The 18,225-nt window shown below is 46.4% G+C and overlaps 1 protein-coding gene across 1 annotated transcript; it reads left to right on the plus strand.

The window, feature by feature from the left end:
• LOC110860691 (glucose dehydrogenase [FAD, quinone]) lies at positions 1 to 4,574 on the plus strand. The gene is made up of 13 exons (XM_035860548.1): positions 1 to 22; positions 87 to 149; positions 621 to 712; positions 825 to 1,011; positions 1,420 to 1,551; positions 1,608 to 1,720; positions 1,791 to 1,961; positions 2,030 to 2,186; positions 2,674 to 3,006; positions 3,301 to 3,447; positions 3,529 to 3,607; positions 4,351 to 4,385; positions 4,477 to 4,574. Exons 1-13 carry the CDS (start codon positions 1 to 3, stop codon positions 4,572 to 4,574), a joined length of 1,629 nt encoding a protein of 542 aa, XP_035716441.1.
• The last annotated feature ends 13,651 nt before the right edge of the window (positions 4,575 to 18,225 follow it).

Consider the following 18,225-nt stretch of genomic DNA (forward strand, 5'->3'; position numbering starts at 1 on the left):
ATGCGATACGACTTTATCATTGGTAAAAAAAATTCGTATGTAACATATTGGTTTCCGAAACTTTTATTATTTTTTGCGTCATATAGTCGGAGCTGGATCGAGTGGAGCAGTAATAGCGAACAGGCTATCGGAAAGTGGCCAATTTAATGGTGACCCTGCACTTTTTCATACTTAACACCTACAATTAGTTTTTCTCTTCAAACAAAGTGTATATATTTGTGTGTACCTCAAAATTCCGTAATTGCGTACATAAAAAATCTGCAATAATATTGGGTTCAGTAGTTGAGATATTGTCCAAAAACTGCGAATTTTTTCAAAATTTCAAAATTTTGATTTTTTGACGACAACCACAACTCTTTAAAATTTGATTATAAGTTGAAAAATTACACAAGAATACAACACGTACACATATATAAAGTTTTTTATTTGACAGAAAGACTCAAAATGTTTTGATGTGAAATTCAGGACCAAAATATTTGTACTTTTCTGTTCAGTAAATGACAAATAAATGTGTCGGATCAAAATTTTGAGGAAAAAGTCAAAATTGCACAATTGTAAAGGCCTGCGAATACTTTAATTAACAAGCAATTCTAATTTTAATTTTATACGCTATTATGCAGTGTTGCTGCTTGAAGCGGGCGGTGACCCGTTGATAACGGAAGATGTTCCGTACTTATCTGGCCTAATTCTTAATAACCCCATGACCGACTGGGTATACAAAACCGTTCCACAGAATAACTCATGCTTAGCGTATGAAAATAATGTAGGTAACCTGGCATATTTTTCGTAACAATTAGTATCCAAATTCTTGCTCCAATATTTAGGTAATGCCATGGCCTCGTGGAAAATCACTTGGTGGGACTTCAAATCTGAATCATATGATTTACATGCGCGGAAATCCGAAAGACTTTGACAATTGGGCAACCCTCACGGGCGATCCACAATGGAAATACGACAATGTTCTCCCCTACTTTAAAAAGTTTGAAAATTATGATGGACACTTTCCCAGCGGTAATTAATTACTTACAACGGAAGTCTCGCAGCGTTTCTCTCAGATTTTTTTTACCTAACTAGTGTCAATCGGTTTAATTAATCTGAAATTTGCAAAAGGAACGATCTCCCAATGCGTAGGTTTCGAAGAGGTTCGAGATTCGAAGAGGAGACAACGCTTAGTAAATACTAAATTTGGAAAGCGTAAAATTTGTTAGGACGCGTTTCTCCTCTTTGCATGCAAATATCTCTGCCAAACCTACGCCTTGGGAGATCTTGCCTTTTGCACATTTCATAATAATTAAATTTGTGACCAATTGCCACTAATTTCGTCAAAATCGGAGAGCATAAGCTGGCAGACTTTCTTTCTAAGTCAATAAGTACCACAAAAAGCTGGGCTCGTTACGTCAATAAATTTTTGCAATATAGATGAATACCACGGGAAAAATGGGCCCATGCAGGTCAACACTCAGTCATTCGAACCACAAATGGAAGACTGGATAAAATCTGGAGAGGAGCTCGGGTTCAAAAAGACGGATCCTAATGCCAGACAGACTTCCGGTTTGTTAAGTAGTTAAATCAATTGGAAATTTAAAATTTCATCATTTTTTACCTAGGCTTCTTCCCATGCGATTTTACTTTAAGCAACGGAAAACGATGGGGTGTTTATGACGGGTTTATTAAACCTGCATTAACCAGGACGAACTTGAAGGTGTATCGATATGCTCGCGTACTAAAAGTAGGAATTTTATGACTACTAATTGCATTTTCTACGATAAAATAATATCCGTCTTTCATAGATTAATTTGGACGCTCAGAACCAAGCGACGGGAGTTACTTATCTCCGACATGGGCGATTAGTGGTTGTTAATGCGACGAAAGAAGTGATTTTAAGCGCAGGAGCGGTAGGATCTCCACATTTGCTTATGTTATCCGGCATTGGTCCTGCCACCCATTTAAAATCTGTGAAGGTAACGATTACACCTTCCCCACGACTGCTTTGTTGAGTTCATACGTATTTTAACCAAAACTATGTCAGATAGAACCAAAAGTCGACCTTCCCGGTGTCGGACAAAATCTTCAAGATCACGTTAGCTGCTTGTATGGTCCATTTATACTCAATTCGACCGAGTCATTCATTATGTCGAGAGATCTGAAATTTTCGTCCCTCATAGAATATGCAACGCTTGGAATTGGTAAAAATATGTACTTCCTAAAGCGATAGGATTTTAGTTTCAGCAGTTTTGGACGTCCAAAACTACTTTTGACTGAACACCATCCAAAAGCGTCTAGCACTAGAAAATGGGATAAATATTGCAAATTCTTTATTAACAACTTTTTCCAAATCTATGTACAGATACTTCTCTCGAGCATCTTGGTTGGTGTGTAATACCACGAAATTTAGTAAAACTTTTGTCTCAATATTAGTCAATATGTTTTCTTATGAGAAATTAAGAAATGTTCTAAAAACCATGCCGTGTTATACAGCAAAATGCTCAAAATTAATTGGAGATCACATATCACATGTACACTGATCTAAACATTTAATAATGAAGAAGTTGAAACATTTTGCCCCATTTTCTGTTTTAAACACTTTTTGATAATTTTGATGTCCAAAACTGGTTAAAACTGGGTTTGGACAGTGATTAAAACCACAACAAAACGAGTTTATAATCCCCTCAGGTCCACTCTCCTGGACCTACGTCTCCGGGCTGGGCTTAACTCACTCTTCACTGGGTGACCCTGACTGGCCTGACCTCGCCTTGACTTACATCCCGTTGGGAATTTACCCCACAATTCATAAAGACGTCGCTGCATTTTTTGGCCTGAAGGAAAGTCTCGTCAACGACTACGTGTCAGACTTTCACGACAAGGATGCCAACTTTATTTTGGTGTATAATGGACTGCCGAAGAGCAGAGGGAGCATCACGTTGAGAAGCAGTGACCCCTTTGATGCACCTTTGATTGACCCAAAGTACTTCAGTGATCCAAATGATATGAAAGTCATGATTGATGGTAAAAAAATCCACAGTGCAGACTTGTTTAGCCTGAGTCAGGTTGTTCAACTAGATTATAATTGAGTTGGGTTTATATGACCACTACAACTTTTTATTTTACGAAAGTTTTTACCCATCTTCGAATTTGATTCATAATTTTGCATATTCACAAAATTTAAAGTCAGTTGGATAGGTAATCGATAGACAGACAACCATGACGGGTACACAAGCACTGACTCGGGCTAAAAATTGGCAAATATTAGAGCAAATATTAGTTCTGAAGTCAATTATGTGCATATAAAAATATTTTCAGGATTTAAGTTTGCCGTCAAACTTTACGAGACGGCCAACACGTGGAAAAAATACAATGCTTCGCTCGTCAAGAAACATTTTCCTGGGTGTGAAACTCACCCTTTGCAGTCAGACGCTTATTATGAATGCTATATTCGACACGCAACGGGTAAATTTTGTTCAAAAATTGATATCTATGGGGTCGCCAACAAATAAGTAAATAACTGGCAACATTGTGTAATACATAAAGCAACAATGTGGCATCCGACAAGTTCGTGCAAAATGGGGAATGAGAATGACCCCATGACCGTGGTGGATTCCAACCTGAGGTGGCAACCTGTCTGTTTAACGTAAAACTCGATGGTTCATCGCAAAAAATCGTCAAAACCAGCATATTTATAATTATTTCTCCGCTCAGGGAATTTATTTAAAAATTTTGGATCGCAAATTTGTAGAGAAGCTCGTTGTTAATATCTAAAAATATAAAGTCCAGATTTTGACAGTTTTTGAAGGAACTGATCTAACAATACGATGGTGTGTAGTGTAACCTTCTGATGTATTGAAATTTGTTTTGAAATTTCGAAATTATGTGGTCCATGTCAATACAACCAACGTTTCTTCAAGCAGTTTGTGCGATGGTCAGAATTTGGCAAACTATTCGAGGTCAAAGTTGAAAAATGGGCGATGCTTCCTACCCCTGGTTAAAATCGTTCGTTTTTGAACTTTGACCTCAAACATTTTGACAATTCTGACCATCGCACAAGCTGCCTGAAGTTGGTGTATTGACATGGACCACATAATTTCAAAATTTCAACCAAATCGGAGGGTTACACTTCACATCGCATTGTAAGGATGAGTTTAAAGCACCTCTTCAAAACTGGCTGGAAAAACTCACCGTCATTCTATAAGTAAGTTGTTTGCCATCCAGAATTTTTAAGTAAATTTGCAGAACAGACAAATGATTACAAATTTGTTGATTTTGACGATTTTGGGGATGAGCCATCGAATCCTGCGATAAGATTTAAGTTATGTACAAAAATACGCCAATTATTGAAATATGATTGATTTGTAGAGTCAGAAAAGTGGCCGGTCTTAGGATTGCAGATGGTGAAAATCTGAATTATTATTTGCTAAATTAGTGTGCTAATTAATTATTTTTGTAAACCTAGCCGAGTTAATTAATTATTGTTTTTCTTAGCTTCTATCATGCCGCAAATTACCAACACCAATACAAACGCTCCATGCATCATGATCGCAGAGAAAATGTCAGCAATCATTTTAAAAACATGGGGCTGATAAAAAATAAGAAATACAAATCCTTTTTTTTAGACAACTGAATAGAATTTTATTTAGTATCGATAAACTATGAAATACGCTTACAATGCAAGTCTTTTACGTGTAAAACTCCGATCTCAATGGGACCAATTTTATTTCACCACAAAAAATAAGCATACCGGAATTATTTTTGCACTTTTCCTAATGCGCCGATTTGAGCGCGAGGTGCGAATTTTAAACTGTTTTCCAGCCAAAACCTCGATTTTTAATAATTCTCTAAATTTTCGAATTTTAGCGCGAATCAAAAAATTCGAAAGCATGCATGTCTCTTCAGAATGGTCTACCTGACTTATAAAAAATTAAATTGTCTTGAAATTTGAATTTCAGAATTTTTTGCCAATTTTTGAAAATTATTAAAATTACAAACTAGCCAATTACAAAAACTAGCTAATTACAAACAATTACAAAGTTAAACTACGTCCAATTCATGTTACTAGGATGGAACAGACATAGGTGGGCGACTAAATGACCATGCCTGGGAGGTTGTCTTTCCTACAGATCCAAAGAAAATGGCAGTTCTTGGGCAAAATATTACAAAATTTGGAAATTTTGATTTTTTTAGCAACTCTCATAAGCTGTAGGGTTGCGATCACTCATGATATAGACGCGTATTTTGGTGTCCATGATTGCCGGGGACTCAGATCTGATGGATATATTAAGACAGAGGAGAAAAGACAAAATTTCCGAATTTTGCCAAAGTTGATAGGTCTTTGATCAGAAAACTTTTGATCAGAAAAATATAACATGGGATTTCCCATAAGGAATTGGCCAAAATTACGAAAAATGGCAAAAGTCTCACCACCCGCGGGAAGGCTCATATTTTGCACATATATTGGTACCCACTAACCCTTGTTTTTTAGTAGAAAAAAGTTTCAACTTTTGCTTTGATATGTCTCGAAATTAACAAAAATGTCAATTTTTGGTAAATTTGGAGCACATGCCAAACGTTTTCAATAGGTCACACCGACCCGAATCACCTATTTTTTTGGTCTACATAATATTGTTAGGATATGAATTCACCCATAATAATACGATTTACATTTAATACGTCGGTGCTTTAATTGCACGCGACGTGTGAGTCAATAATAAGATGTATGCATGAGAAACGTTGCAAATACCGAAGAGTTATGTATGTGTTGTTGCCCCGTGGATAAGCAAGGGCAACTAGGTAGTTAAGATGATGTAGTCAAGGGTGATTCACTACCACCACCACTTCTTCACTCAGTCAATAAATGAGCAAGTTCTACATAGATATCATCTCACGATATCCTTTCTTTGTCTGAAGCAACTTTGTGTGAATGCTTGTTCTTTATTGAATTATGAATCTCTGTGTCTAATTAGTAAACGTGGACAATGTTGCTCTCCTTCACTTGACCCACGCTTTATTCCAGTGATAATGCGTGCAATGTTAAATGTATGTAATTCTAGTCTTAATTAAGTAATTCAGCTTTAGGTAGATGATTAAATCGTCGTTTTAGTTTAATAGAGCCGGCTTATGACCCGGCAGTCGTGAATTGGAGTGTGAGAGCAATACATCTTTGAATACACCCATATGATCTTTCAAGTACTGCATTGTTCATCTTTCCCCGCAAATAACCGAATTCCACTGCAAACGCACCCGTGCATAATCGTTTCAAACAATATTCCAGACAGAAATTGGCACATTTCAACAATTTAATTTTTCACCCTCAAAAGACCTAAGGGGTACCCCATTATTGTTTGGAATCCTGAAAAAATTGTTATCGAATTTCGCGGGCAAATGGTGACCAAAATTTGCCTATGGCATCCAGAAGTTGTCTCCAGAGAAATGAGCCAGATGTAGTGTGACCCCGAGCTGAGGGTCATCTGCTTGTTTTTACAAATTTTCCAAAATTGCAACGCTTTCCGGAGCGTTCCGAGTTGTACACGTGTTCCGGGTCGTGTTCCTGGATGTTCCTCATGTGTTCCTCGGTGTTCCTCATGTGTTCCTCAAGGAACAAGCTTGGAACACCTTGGAACACGTGTTCCGGGTCGTGTTCCTCGATGTTCCTCATGTGTTCCTCGGTGTTCCTCATGTGTTCCTCAAGGAACAAGCTTGGAACACCTTGGAACACGTGTTCCGGGTCGTGTTCCTCGATGTTCCTCATGTGTTCCTCGGTGTTCCTCATGTGTTCCTCAAGGAACAAGCTTGGAACACCTTGGAACACGTGTTCCGGGTCGTGTTCCTCGATGTTCCTCATGTGTTCCTCGGTGTTCCTCATGTGTTCCTCAAGGAACAAGCTTGGAACACCTTGGAACACGTGTTCCGGGTCGTGTTCCTCGATGTTCCTCATGTGTTCTCGTGTTCCTCATGTGTTCCTCAAGGAACAAGCTTGGAACACCTTGGAACACGTGTTCCGGGTCGTGTTCCTCGATGTTCCTCATGTGTTCCTGGATGTTCCTCATGTGTTCCTCAAGGAACAAGCTTGGAACACCTTGGAACACGTGTTCCGGGTCGTGTTCCTCGATGTTCCTCATGTGTTCCTCGGTGTTCCTCATGTGTTCCTCAAGGAACAAGCTTGGAACACCTTGGAACACGTGTTCCGGGTCGTGTTCCTCGATGTTCCTCATGTGTTCCTCGGTGTTCCTCATGTGTTCCTCAAGGAACAAGCTTGGAACACCTTGGAACACGTGTTCCGGGTCGTGTTCCTCGATGTTCCTCATGTGTTCCTCGGTGTTCCTCATGTGTTCCTCAAGGAACAAGCTTGGAACACCTTGGAACACGTGTTCCGGGTCGTGTTCCTCGATGTTCCTCATGTGTTCCTCGTGTCCTCATGTGTTCCTCAAGGAACAAGCTTGGAACACCTTGGAACACGTGTTCCGGGTCGTGTTCCTCGATGTTCCTCATGTGTTCCTCGGTGTTCCTCATGTGTTCCTCCAGGAACAAGCTTGGAACACCTTGGAACACGTGTTCCGGGTCGTGTTCCTCGATGTTCCTCATGTGTTCCTCGGTGTTCCTCATGTGTTCCTCAAGGAACAAGCTTGGAACACCTTGGAACACGTGTTCCGGGTCGTGTTCCTCGATGTTCCTCATGTGTTCCTCGGTGTTCCTCATGTGTTCCTCCAGGAACAAGCTTGGAACACCTTGGAACACGTGTTCCGGGTCGTGTTCCTCGATGTTCCTCATGTGTTCCTCGGTGTTCCTCATGTGTTCCTCAAGGAACAAGCTTGGAACACCTTGGAACACGTGTTCCGGGTCGTGTTCCTCGATGTTCCTCATGTGTTCCTCGGTGTTCCTCATGTGTTCCTCAAGGAACAAGCTTGGAACACCTTGGAACACGTGTTCCGGGTCGTGTTCCTCGATGTTCCTCATGTGTTCCTCGGTGTTCCTCATGTGTTCCTCAAGGAACAAGCTTGGAACACCTTGGAACACGTGTTCCGGGTCGTGTTCCTCGATGTTCCTCATGTGTTCCTCGGTGTTCCTCATGTGTTCCTCAAGGAACAAGCTTGGACACCTTGGAACACGTGTTCCGGGTCGTGTTCCTCGATGTTCCTCATGTGTTCCTCAAGGAACAAGCTTGGAACACCTTGGAACACGTGTTCCGGGTCGTGTTCCTCGATGTTCCTCATGTGTTCCTCAAGGAACAAGCTTGGAACACCTTGGAACACGTGTTCCGGGTCGTGTTCCTCGATGTTCCTCATGTGTTCCTCGGTGTTCCTCATGTGTTCCTCAAGGAACAAGTTTGGAACACCTTGGAACACGTGTTCCGGGTCGTGTTCCTCGATGTTCCTCATGTGTTCCTCGGTGTTCCTCATGTGTTCCTCAAGGAACAAGCTTGGAACACCTTGGAACACGTGTTCCGGGTCGTGTTCCTCGATGTTCCTCATGTGTTCCTCGGTGTTCCTCATGTGTTCCTCAAGGAACAAGCTTGGAACACCTTGGAACACGTGTTCCGGGTCGTGTTCCTCGATGTTCCTCATGTGTTCCTCGGTGTTCCTCATGTGTTCCTCAAGGAACAAGCTTGGAACACCTTGGAACACGTGTTCCGGGTCGTGTTCCTCGATGTTCCTCATGTGTTCCTCGGTGTTCCTCATGTGTTCCTCAAGGAACAAGCTTGGAACCCCTTGGAACACGTGTTCCGGGTCGTGTTCCTCGATGTTCCTCATGTGTTCCTCGGTGTTCCTCATGTGTTCCTCAAGGAACAAGCTTGGAACACCTTGGAACACGTGTTCCGGGTCGTGTTCCTCGATGTTCCTCATGTGTTCCTCAAGGAACAAGCTTGGAACACCTTGGAACACGTGTTCCGGGTCGTGTTCCTCGATGTTCCTCATGTGTTCCTCGGTGATCCTCATGTGTTCCTCAAGGAACAAGCTTGGAACACCTTGGAACACGTGTTCCGGGTCGTGTTCCTCGATGTTCCTCATGTGTTCCTCGGTGTTCCTCATGTGTTCCTCCAGGAACAAGCTTGGAACACCTTGGAACACGTGTTCCGGGTCGTGTTCCTCGATGTTCCTCATGTGTTCCTCGGTGTTCCTCATGTGTTCCTCAAGGAACAAGCTTGGAACACCTTGGAACACGTGTTCCGGGTCGTGTTCCTCGATGTTCCTCATGTGTTCCTCGGTGTTCCTCATGTGTTCCTCAAGGAACAAGCTTGGAACACCTTGGAACACGTGTTCCGGGTCGTGTTCCTCGATGTTCCTCATGTGTTCCTCGGTGTTCCTCATGTGTTCCTCAAGGAACAAGCTTGGAACACCTTGGAACACGTGTTCCGGGTCGTGTTCCTCGATGTTCCTCATGTGTTCCTCGGTGTTCCTCATGTGTTCCTCAAGGAACAAGCTTGGAACCCCTTGGAACACGTGTTCCGGGTCGTGTTCCTCGATGTTCCTCATGTGTTCCTCGGTGTTCCTCATGTGTTCCTCAAGGAACAAGCTTGGAACGCCTTGGAACACGTGTTCCGGGTCGTGTTCCTCGATGTTCCTCATGTGTTCCTCAAGGAACAAGCTTGGAACACCTTGGAACACGTGTTCCGGGTCGTGTTCCTCGATGTTCCTCATGTGTTCCTCAAGGAACAAGCTTGGAACACCTTGGAACACGTGTTCCGGGTCGTGTTCCTCGATGTTCCTCATGTGTTCCTCGGTGTTCCTCATGTGTTCCTCCAGGAACAAGCTTGGAACACCTTGGAACACGTGTTCCGGGTCGTGTTCCTCGATGTTCCTCATGTGTTCCTCGGTGTTCCTCATGTGTTCCTCAAGGAACAAGCTTGGAACACCTTGAAACACGTGTTCCGGGTCGTGTTCCTCGATGTTCCTCATGTGTTCCTCGGTGTTCCTCATGTGTTCCTCAAGGAACAAGCTTGGTACACCTTGGAACACGTGTTCCGGGTCGTGTTCCTCGATGTTCCTCATGTGTTCCTCGGTGTTCCTCATGTGTTCCTCAAGGAAGAAGCTTGGAACACCTTGGAACACGTGTTCCGGGTCGTGTTCCTCGATGTTCCTCATGTGTTCCTCGGTGTTCCTCATGTGTTCCTCAAGGAACAAGCTTGGAACACCTTGGAACACGTGTTCCGGGTCGTGTTCCTCGATGTTCACGTGTTCCTCGGTGCTCCTCATGTGTTCCTCAAGGAACAAGCTTGGAACACCTTGGAACACGTGTTCCGGGTCGTGTTCCTCGATGTTCCTCATGTGTTCCTCGGTTTTCCTCATGTGTTCCTCAAGGAACAAGCTTGGAACACCTTGGAACACGTGTTCCGGGTCGTGTTCCTCGATGTTCCTCATGTGTTCCTCGGTGTTCCTCATGTGTTCCTCAAGGAACAAGCTTGGAACACCTTGGAACACGTGTTCGCGGTCCGTGTTCCTCATGTGTTCCTCGGTGTTCCTCATGTGTTCCTCAAGGAACAAGCTTGGAACACCTTGGAACACGTGTTCCGGGTCGTGTTCCTCGATGTTCCTCATGTGTTCCTCGTTGTTCCTCATGTGTTCCTCAAGGAACAAGCTTGGAACACCTTGGAACAGGTGTTCCGGGTCGTGTTCCTCGATGTTCCTCATGTGTTCCTCGGTGTTCCTCATGTGTTCCTCAAGGAACAAGCTTGGAACACCTTGGAACACGTGTTCCGGGTCGTGTTCCTCGATGTTCCTCATGTGTTCCTCGGTGTTCCTCATGTGTTCCTCAAGGAACAAGCTTGGAACACCTTGGAACACGTGTTCCGGGTCGTGTTCCTCGATGATCCTCATGTGTCCCTCAAGGAACAGCTTGGAACACCTTGGAACACGTGTTCCGGGTCGTGTTCCTCGATGTTCCTCATGTGTTCCTCGGTGTTCCTCATGTGTTCCTCGGTGTTCCTCATGTGTTCCTCAAGGAACAAGCTTGGAACACCTTGGAACACGTGTTCCGGTCGTGTTCCTCGATGTTCCTCATGTGTTCCTCGGTGTTCTCATGTGTTCCTGTTCCTCATGTGTTCCTCAAGGAACAAGCTTGGAACACCTTGGAACACGTGTTCCGGGTCGTGTTCCTCGAAGTTCCTCATGTGTTCCTCGGTGTTCCTCATGTGTTCCTCAAGGAACAAGCTTGGAACACCTTGGAACACGTGTTCCGGGTCGTGTTCCTCGATGTTCCTCATGTGTTCCTCGGTGTTCCTCATGTGTTCCTCAAGGAACAAGCTTGGAACACCTTGGAACACGTGTTCCGGGTCGTGTTCCTCGATGTTCCTCATGTGTTCCTCGGTGTTCCTCATGTGTTCCTCAAGGAACAAGCTTGGAACACCTTGGAACAGTGTTCCGGGTCGTGTTCCTCGATGTTCCTCATGTGTTCCTCGGTGTTCCTCATGTGTTCTCCAGGAACAAGCTTGGAACACCTTGGAACACGTGTTCCGGGTCGTGTTCCTCGATGTTCCTCATGTGTTCCTCGGTGTTCCTCATGTGTTCCTCAAGGAACAAGCTTGGAACACCTTGGAACACGTGTTCCGGGTCGTGTTCCTCGATGTTCCTCATGTGTTCCTCGGTGTTCCTCATGTGTTCCTCAAGGAACAAGCTTGGAACACCTTGGAACACGTGTTCCGGGTCGTGTTCCTCGATGTTCCTCATGTGTTCCTCGGTGTTCCTCATGTGTTCCTCAAGGAACAAGCTTGAACACCTTGGAACACGTGTTCCGGGTCGTGTTCCTCGGTGTTCCTCATGTGTTCCTCAAGGAACAAGCTTGGAACACCTTGGAACACGTGTTCCGGGTCGTGTTCCTCGATGTTCCTCATGTGTTCCTCGGTGTTCCTCATGTGTTCCTCAAGGAACAAGCTTGGAACACCTTGGAACACGTGTTCCGGGTCGTGTTCCCCGGTGTTCCTCATGTGTTCCTCAAGGAACAAGCTTGGAACACCTTGGAACACGTGTTCCGGGTCGTGTTCCTCATGTGTTCCTCGGTGATCCTCATGTGTTCCTCAAGGAACAAGCTTGGTACACCTTGGAACACGTGTTCGGGTCGTGTTCCTCGATGTTCCTCATGTGTTCCTCGGTGTTCCTCATGTGTTCCTCCAGGAACAAGCTTGGTACACCTTGGAACACGTGTTCCGGGTCGTGTTCCTCGATGTTCATGTGTTCCTCGGTGCTCCTCATGTGTTCCTCAGGAACAAGCTTGGAACACCTTGGAACACGTGTTCCGGGTCGTGTTCCTCGATGTTCCTCATGTGTTCCTCGGTGTTCCTCATGTGTTCCTCAAGGAACAAGCTTGGAACACCTTGGAACACGTGTTCCGGGTCGTGTTCCTCGATGTTCCTCATGTGTTCCTCGGTGTTCCTCATGTGTTCCTCAAGGAACAAGCTTGGAACACCTTGGAACACGTGTTCCGGGTCGTGTTCCTCGATGGTCCTCATGTGTTCCTCGGAGTTCCTCATGTGTTCCTCAAGGAACAAGCTTGGAACACCTTGAAACACGTGTTCCGGGTCGTGTTCCTCGATGTTCCTCATGTGTTCCTCGGAGTTCCTCATGTGTTCCTCCAGGAACAAGCTTGGTACACCTTGGAACACGTGTTCCGGGTCGTGTTCCTCGATGTTCATGTGTTCCTCGGTGTTCCTCATGTGTTCCTCAAGGAACAAGCTTGGAACACCTTGGAACACGTGTTCCGGGTCGTGTTCCTCGATGTTCCTCATGTGTTCCTCGGTGTTCCTCATGTGTTCCTCAAGGAACAAGCTTGGAACACCTTGGAACACGTGTTCCGGGTCGTGTTCCTCGATGTCCTCATGTGTTCCTCGGAGTTCCTCATGTGTTCCTCAAGGAACAAGCTTGGAACACCTTGAAACACGTGTTCCGGGTCGTGTTCCTCGATGTTCCTCATGTGTTCCTCGGTGTTCCTCATGTGTTCCTCAAGGAACAAGCTTGGTACACCTTGGAACACGTGTTCCGGGTCGTGTTCCTCGATGTTCACGTGTTCCTCGGTGCTCCTCATGTGTTCCTCAAGGAACAAGCTTGGAACACCTTGGAACACGTGTTCCGGGTCGTGTTCCTCGATGTTCCTCATGTGTTCCTCGGTGTTCCTCATGTGTTCCTCAAGGAACAAGCTTGGAACACCTTGGAACACGTGTTCCGGGTCGTGTTCCTCGATGTTCCTCATGTGTTCCTCGGTGTTCCTCATGTGTTCCTCAAGGAACAAGCTTGGAACACCTTGGAACACGTGTTCCGGCGGTCCGTGTTCCTCATGTGTTCCTCGGTGTTCCTCATGTGTTTCTCAAGGAACAAGCTTGGAACACCTTGGAACACGTGTTCCGGGTCGTGTTCCTCGATGTTCCTCATGTGTTCCTCGGTGTTCCTCATGTGTTCCTCAAGGAACAAGCTTGGAACACCTTGGAACACGTGTTCCGGGTCGTGTTCCTCGATGTTCCTCATGTGTTCCTCGGTGTTCCTCATGTGTTCCTCAAGGAACAAGCTTGGAACACCTTGGAACACGTGTTCCGGGTCGTGTTCCTCGATGGTCCTCATGTGTTCCTCGATTTCCTCATGTGTTCCTCAAGGAACAAGCTTGGAACACCTTGAAACACGTGTTTCGGGTCGTGTTCCTCGATGTTCCTCATGTGTTCCTCGGTGTTCCTCATGTGTTCCTCCAGGAACAAGCTTGGTACACCTTGGAACACGTGTTCCGGGTCGTGTTCCTCGATGTTCATGTGTTCCTCGGTGCTCCTCATGTGTTCCTCAAGGAACAAGCTTGGAACACCTTGGAACACGTGTTCCGGGTCGTGTTCCTCGATGTTCCTCATGTGTTCCTCGGTGTTCCTCATGTGTTCCTCAAGGAACAAGCTTGGAACACCTTGGAACACGTGTTCCGGGTCGTGTTCCTCGATGTTCCTCATGTGTTCCTCGGTGTTCCTCATGTGTTCCTCAAGGAAACAAGCTTGGAACACCTTGAAACACGTGTTCCGGGTCGTGTTCCTCGATGTTCCTCATGTGTTCCTCGGTGTTCCTCATGTGTTCCTCAAGGAACAAGCTTGGAACACCTTGGAACACGTGTTCCGGGTCGTGTTCCTCGATGTTCACGTGTTCCTCGGTGCTCCTCATGTGTTCCTCAAGGAACAAGCTTGGAACACCTTGGAACACGTGTTCCGGGTCGTGTTCCTCGATGTTCCTCATGTGTTCCTCGGTGTTCCTCATGTGTTCCTCAAGGAACAAGCTTGGAACACCTTGGAACACGTGTTCCGGGTCGTGTTCCTCGATGTTCCTCATGTGTTCCTCGGTGTCCTCATGTGTTCCTCAAGGAACAAGCTTGGAACACCTTGGAACACGTGTTCCGGGTCGTGTTCCTCATGTGTTCCTCGGTGTTCCTCATGTGTTCCTCAAGGAACAAGCTTGGAACACCTTGGAACACGTGTTCCGGGTCGTGTTCCTCGATGTTCCTCATGTGTTCGTCGATGTTCCTCATGTGCCTCTCAAGGAACAAGCTTGGAACACCTTGGAACACGTGTTCCGGGTCGTGTTCCTCGATGTTCCTCATGTGTTCCTCAGTGTTCCTCATGTGTTCCTCAAGGAACAAGCTTGGAACACCTTGGAACACGTGTTCCGGGTCGTGTTCCTCGATGTTCCTCATGTGTTCCTCGGTGTTCCTCATGTGTTCCTCAAGGAACAAGCTTGGAACACCTTGGAACACGTGTTCCGGGTCGTGTTCCTCGATGTTCCTCATGTGTTCCTCGGTGTTCCTCATGTGTTCCTCAAGGAACAAGCTTGGAACACCTTGGAACACGTGTTCCGGGTCGTGTTCCTCGATGTTCCTCATGTGTTCCTCGGTGTTCCTCATGTGTTCCTCAAGGAACAAGCTTGGAACACCTTGGAACACGTGTTCCGGGTCGTGTTCCTCGGTGTTCCTCATGTGTTCCTCAAGGAACAAGCTTGGAACACCTTGGAACACGTGTTCCGGGTCGTGTTCCTCGATGTTCCTCATGTGTTCCTCGGTGTTCCTCATGTGTTTCTCAAGGAACAAGCTTGGAACACCTTGGAACACGTGTTCCGGGTCGTGTTCCTCGGTGTTCCTCATGTGTTCCTCAAGGAACAAGCTTGGAACACCTTGGAACACGTGTTCCGGGTCGTGTTCCTCATGTGTTCCTCGGTGTTCCTCATGTGTTCCTCAAGGAACAAGCTTGGAACACCTTGGAACACGTGTTTCGGGTCGTGTTCCTCGATGTTCCTCATGTGTTCCTCGGTGTTCCTCATGTGTTCCTCAAGGAACAAGCTTGGAACACCTTGGAACACGTGTTCCGGGTCGTGTTCCTCGATGTTCATGTGTTCCTCGGTGCTCCTCATGTGTTCCTCAAGGAACAAGCTTGGAACACCTTGGAACACGTGTTCCGGGTCGTGTTCCTCGATGTTCCTCATGTGTTCCTCGGTGTTCCTCATGTGTTCCTCAGGAACAAGCTTGGAACACCTTGGAACACGTGTTCCGGGTCGTGTTCCTCGATGTTCCTCATGTGTTCCTCGGTGTTCCTCATGTGTTCCTCAAGGAACAAGCTTGGAACACCTTGGAACACGTGTTCCGGGTCGTGTTCCTCGATGGTCCTCATGTGTTCCTCGGAGTTCCTCATGTGTTCCTCAAGGAACAAGCTTGGAACACCTTGGAACACGTGTTCCGGGTCGTGTTCCTCGATGTTCCTCATGTGTTCCTCGGTGTTCCTCATGTGTTCCTCCAGGAACAAGCTTGGTACACCTTGGAACACGTGTTCCGGGTCGTGTTCCTCGATGTTCATGTGTTCCTCGTGCTCCTCATGTGTTCCTCAAGGAACAAGCTTGGAACACCTTGGAACACGTGTTCCGGGTCGTGTTCCTCGATGTTCCTCATGTGTTCCTCGGTTTCCTCATGTGTTCCTCAAGGAACAAGCTTGGAACACCTTGGAACACGTGTTCCGGGTCGTGTTCCTCGATGGTCCTCATGTGTTCCTCGGAGTTCCTCATGTGTTCCTCAAGGAACAAGCTTGGAACACCTTGGAACACGTGTTCCGGGTCGTGTTCCTCGATGTTCCTCATGTGTTCCTCGGTGTTCCTCATGTGTTCCTCAAGGAACAAGCTTGGTACACCTTGGAACACGTGTTCCGGGTCGTGTTCCTCGATGTTCACGTGTTCCTCGGTGCTCCTCATGTGTTCCTCAAGGAACAAGCTTGGAACACCTTGGAACACGTGTTCCGGGTCGTGTTCCTCGATGTTCCTCATGTGTTCCTCGTGTTCCTCATTGTTCCTCAAGGAACAAGCTTGGAACACCTTGGAACACGTGTTCCGGGTCGTGTTCCTCGATGTTCCTCATGTGTTCCTCGGTGTTCCTCATGTGTTCCTCAAGGAACAAGCTTGGAACACCTTGGAACACGTGTTCCGGGTCGTTGTTCCTCATGTGTTCCTCGGTGTTCCTCATGTGTTCCTCAAGGAACAAGCTTGGAACACCTTGGAACACGTGTTCCGGGTCGTGTTCCTCGATGTTCCTCATGTGTTCCTCGGTGTTCCTCATGTGTTCCTCAAGGAACAAGCTTGGAACACCTTGGAACACGTGTTCCGGGTCGTGTTCCTCGATGTTCCTCATGTGTTCCTCGGTGTTCCTCATGTGTTCCTCAAGGAACAAGCTTGGAACACCTTGGAACACGTGTTCCGGGTCGTGTTCCTCGATGTTCCTCATGTGTTCCTCGGTGTTCCTCATGTGTTCCTCAAGGAACAAGCTTGGAACACCTTGGAACACGTGTTCCGGGTCGTGTTCCTCGATGTTCCTCATGTGTTCTCTTCCTCAAGGAACAAGCTTGGAACACCTTGGAACACGTGTTCCGGGTCGTGTTCCTCGATGTTCCTCATGTGTTCCTCGGTGTTCCTCATGTGTTCCTCAAGGAACAAGCTTGGAACACCTTGGAACACGTGTTCCGGGTCGTGTTCCTCGATGTTCCTCATGTGTTCCTCGTGTTCCTCATGTGTTCCTCAAGGAACAAGCTTGGAACACCTTGGAACACGTGTTCCGGGTCGTGTTCCTCGATGTTCCTCATGTGTTCCTCTGTGTTCCTCATGTGTTCCTCAAGGAACAAGCTTGGAACACCTTGGAACACGTGTTCCGGGTCGTGTTCCTCGATGTTCCTCATGTGTTCCTCGGTGTTCCTCATGTGTTCCTCAAGGAACAAGCTTGGAACACCTTGGAACACGTGTTCCGGGTCGTGTTCCTCGATGTTCCTCATGTGTTCCTCGGTGTTCCTCATGTGTTCCTCAAGGAACAAGCTTGGAACACCTTGGAACACGTGTTCCGGGTCGTGTTCCTCGATGTTCCTCATGTGTTCCTCGGTGTTCCTCATGTGTTCCTCAAGGAACAAGCTTGGAACACCTTGGAACACGTGTTCCGGGTCGTGTTCCTCGATGTTCCTCATGTGTTCTCTATCCTAAGGAACAAGCTTGGAACACCTTGGAACACGTGTTCCGGGTCGTGTTCCTCGATGTTCCTCATGTGTTCCTCGGTGTTCCTCATGTGTTCCTCAAGGAACAAGCTTGGAACACCTTGGAACACGTGTTCCGGGTCGTGTTCCTCGAGTGTTTCTCTCATGTGTTCCTCAAGGAACAAGCTTGGAACACCTTGGAACACGTGTTCCGGGTCGTGTTCCTCGATGTTCCTCATGTGTTCCTCGGTGTTCCTCATGTGTTCCTCAAGGAACAAGCTTGGAACACCTTGGAACACGTGTTCCGGGTCGTGTTCCTCGATGTTCCTCATGTGTTCCTCGGTGTTCCTCATGTGTTCCTCAAGGAACAAGCTTGGAACACCTTGGAACACGTGTTCCGGGTCGTGTTCCTCGTGTTCCTCATTTTGTGTTCCTCAAGGAACAAGCTTGGAACACCTTGGAACACGTGTTCCGGGTCGTGTTCCTCGATGTTCCTCATGTGTTCCTCGTGTGTTCTCGTTTCTCATGTGTTCCTCAAGGAACAAGCTTGGAACACCTTGGAACACGTGTTCCGGGTCGTGTTCCTCGATGTTCCTCATGTGTTCCTCGGTGTTCCTCATGTGTTCCTCAAGGAACAAGCTTGGAACACCTTGGAACACGTGTTCCGGGTCGTGTTCCTCGATGTTCCTCATGTGTTCCTCGGTGTTCCTCATGTGTTCCTCAAGGAACAAGCTTGGAACACCTTGGAACACGTGTTCCGGGTCGTGTTCCTCGATGTTCCTCATGTGTTCCTCGTG

Source organism: Folsomia candida, unplaced genomic scaffold, assembly GCF_002217175.1.
Source record: "Folsomia candida strain VU population unplaced genomic scaffold, ASM221717v1 Fcan01_Sc033, whole genome shotgun sequence".
NCBI lineage: Eukaryota > Metazoa > Arthropoda > Collembola > Entomobryomorpha > Isotomidae > Folsomia > Folsomia candida.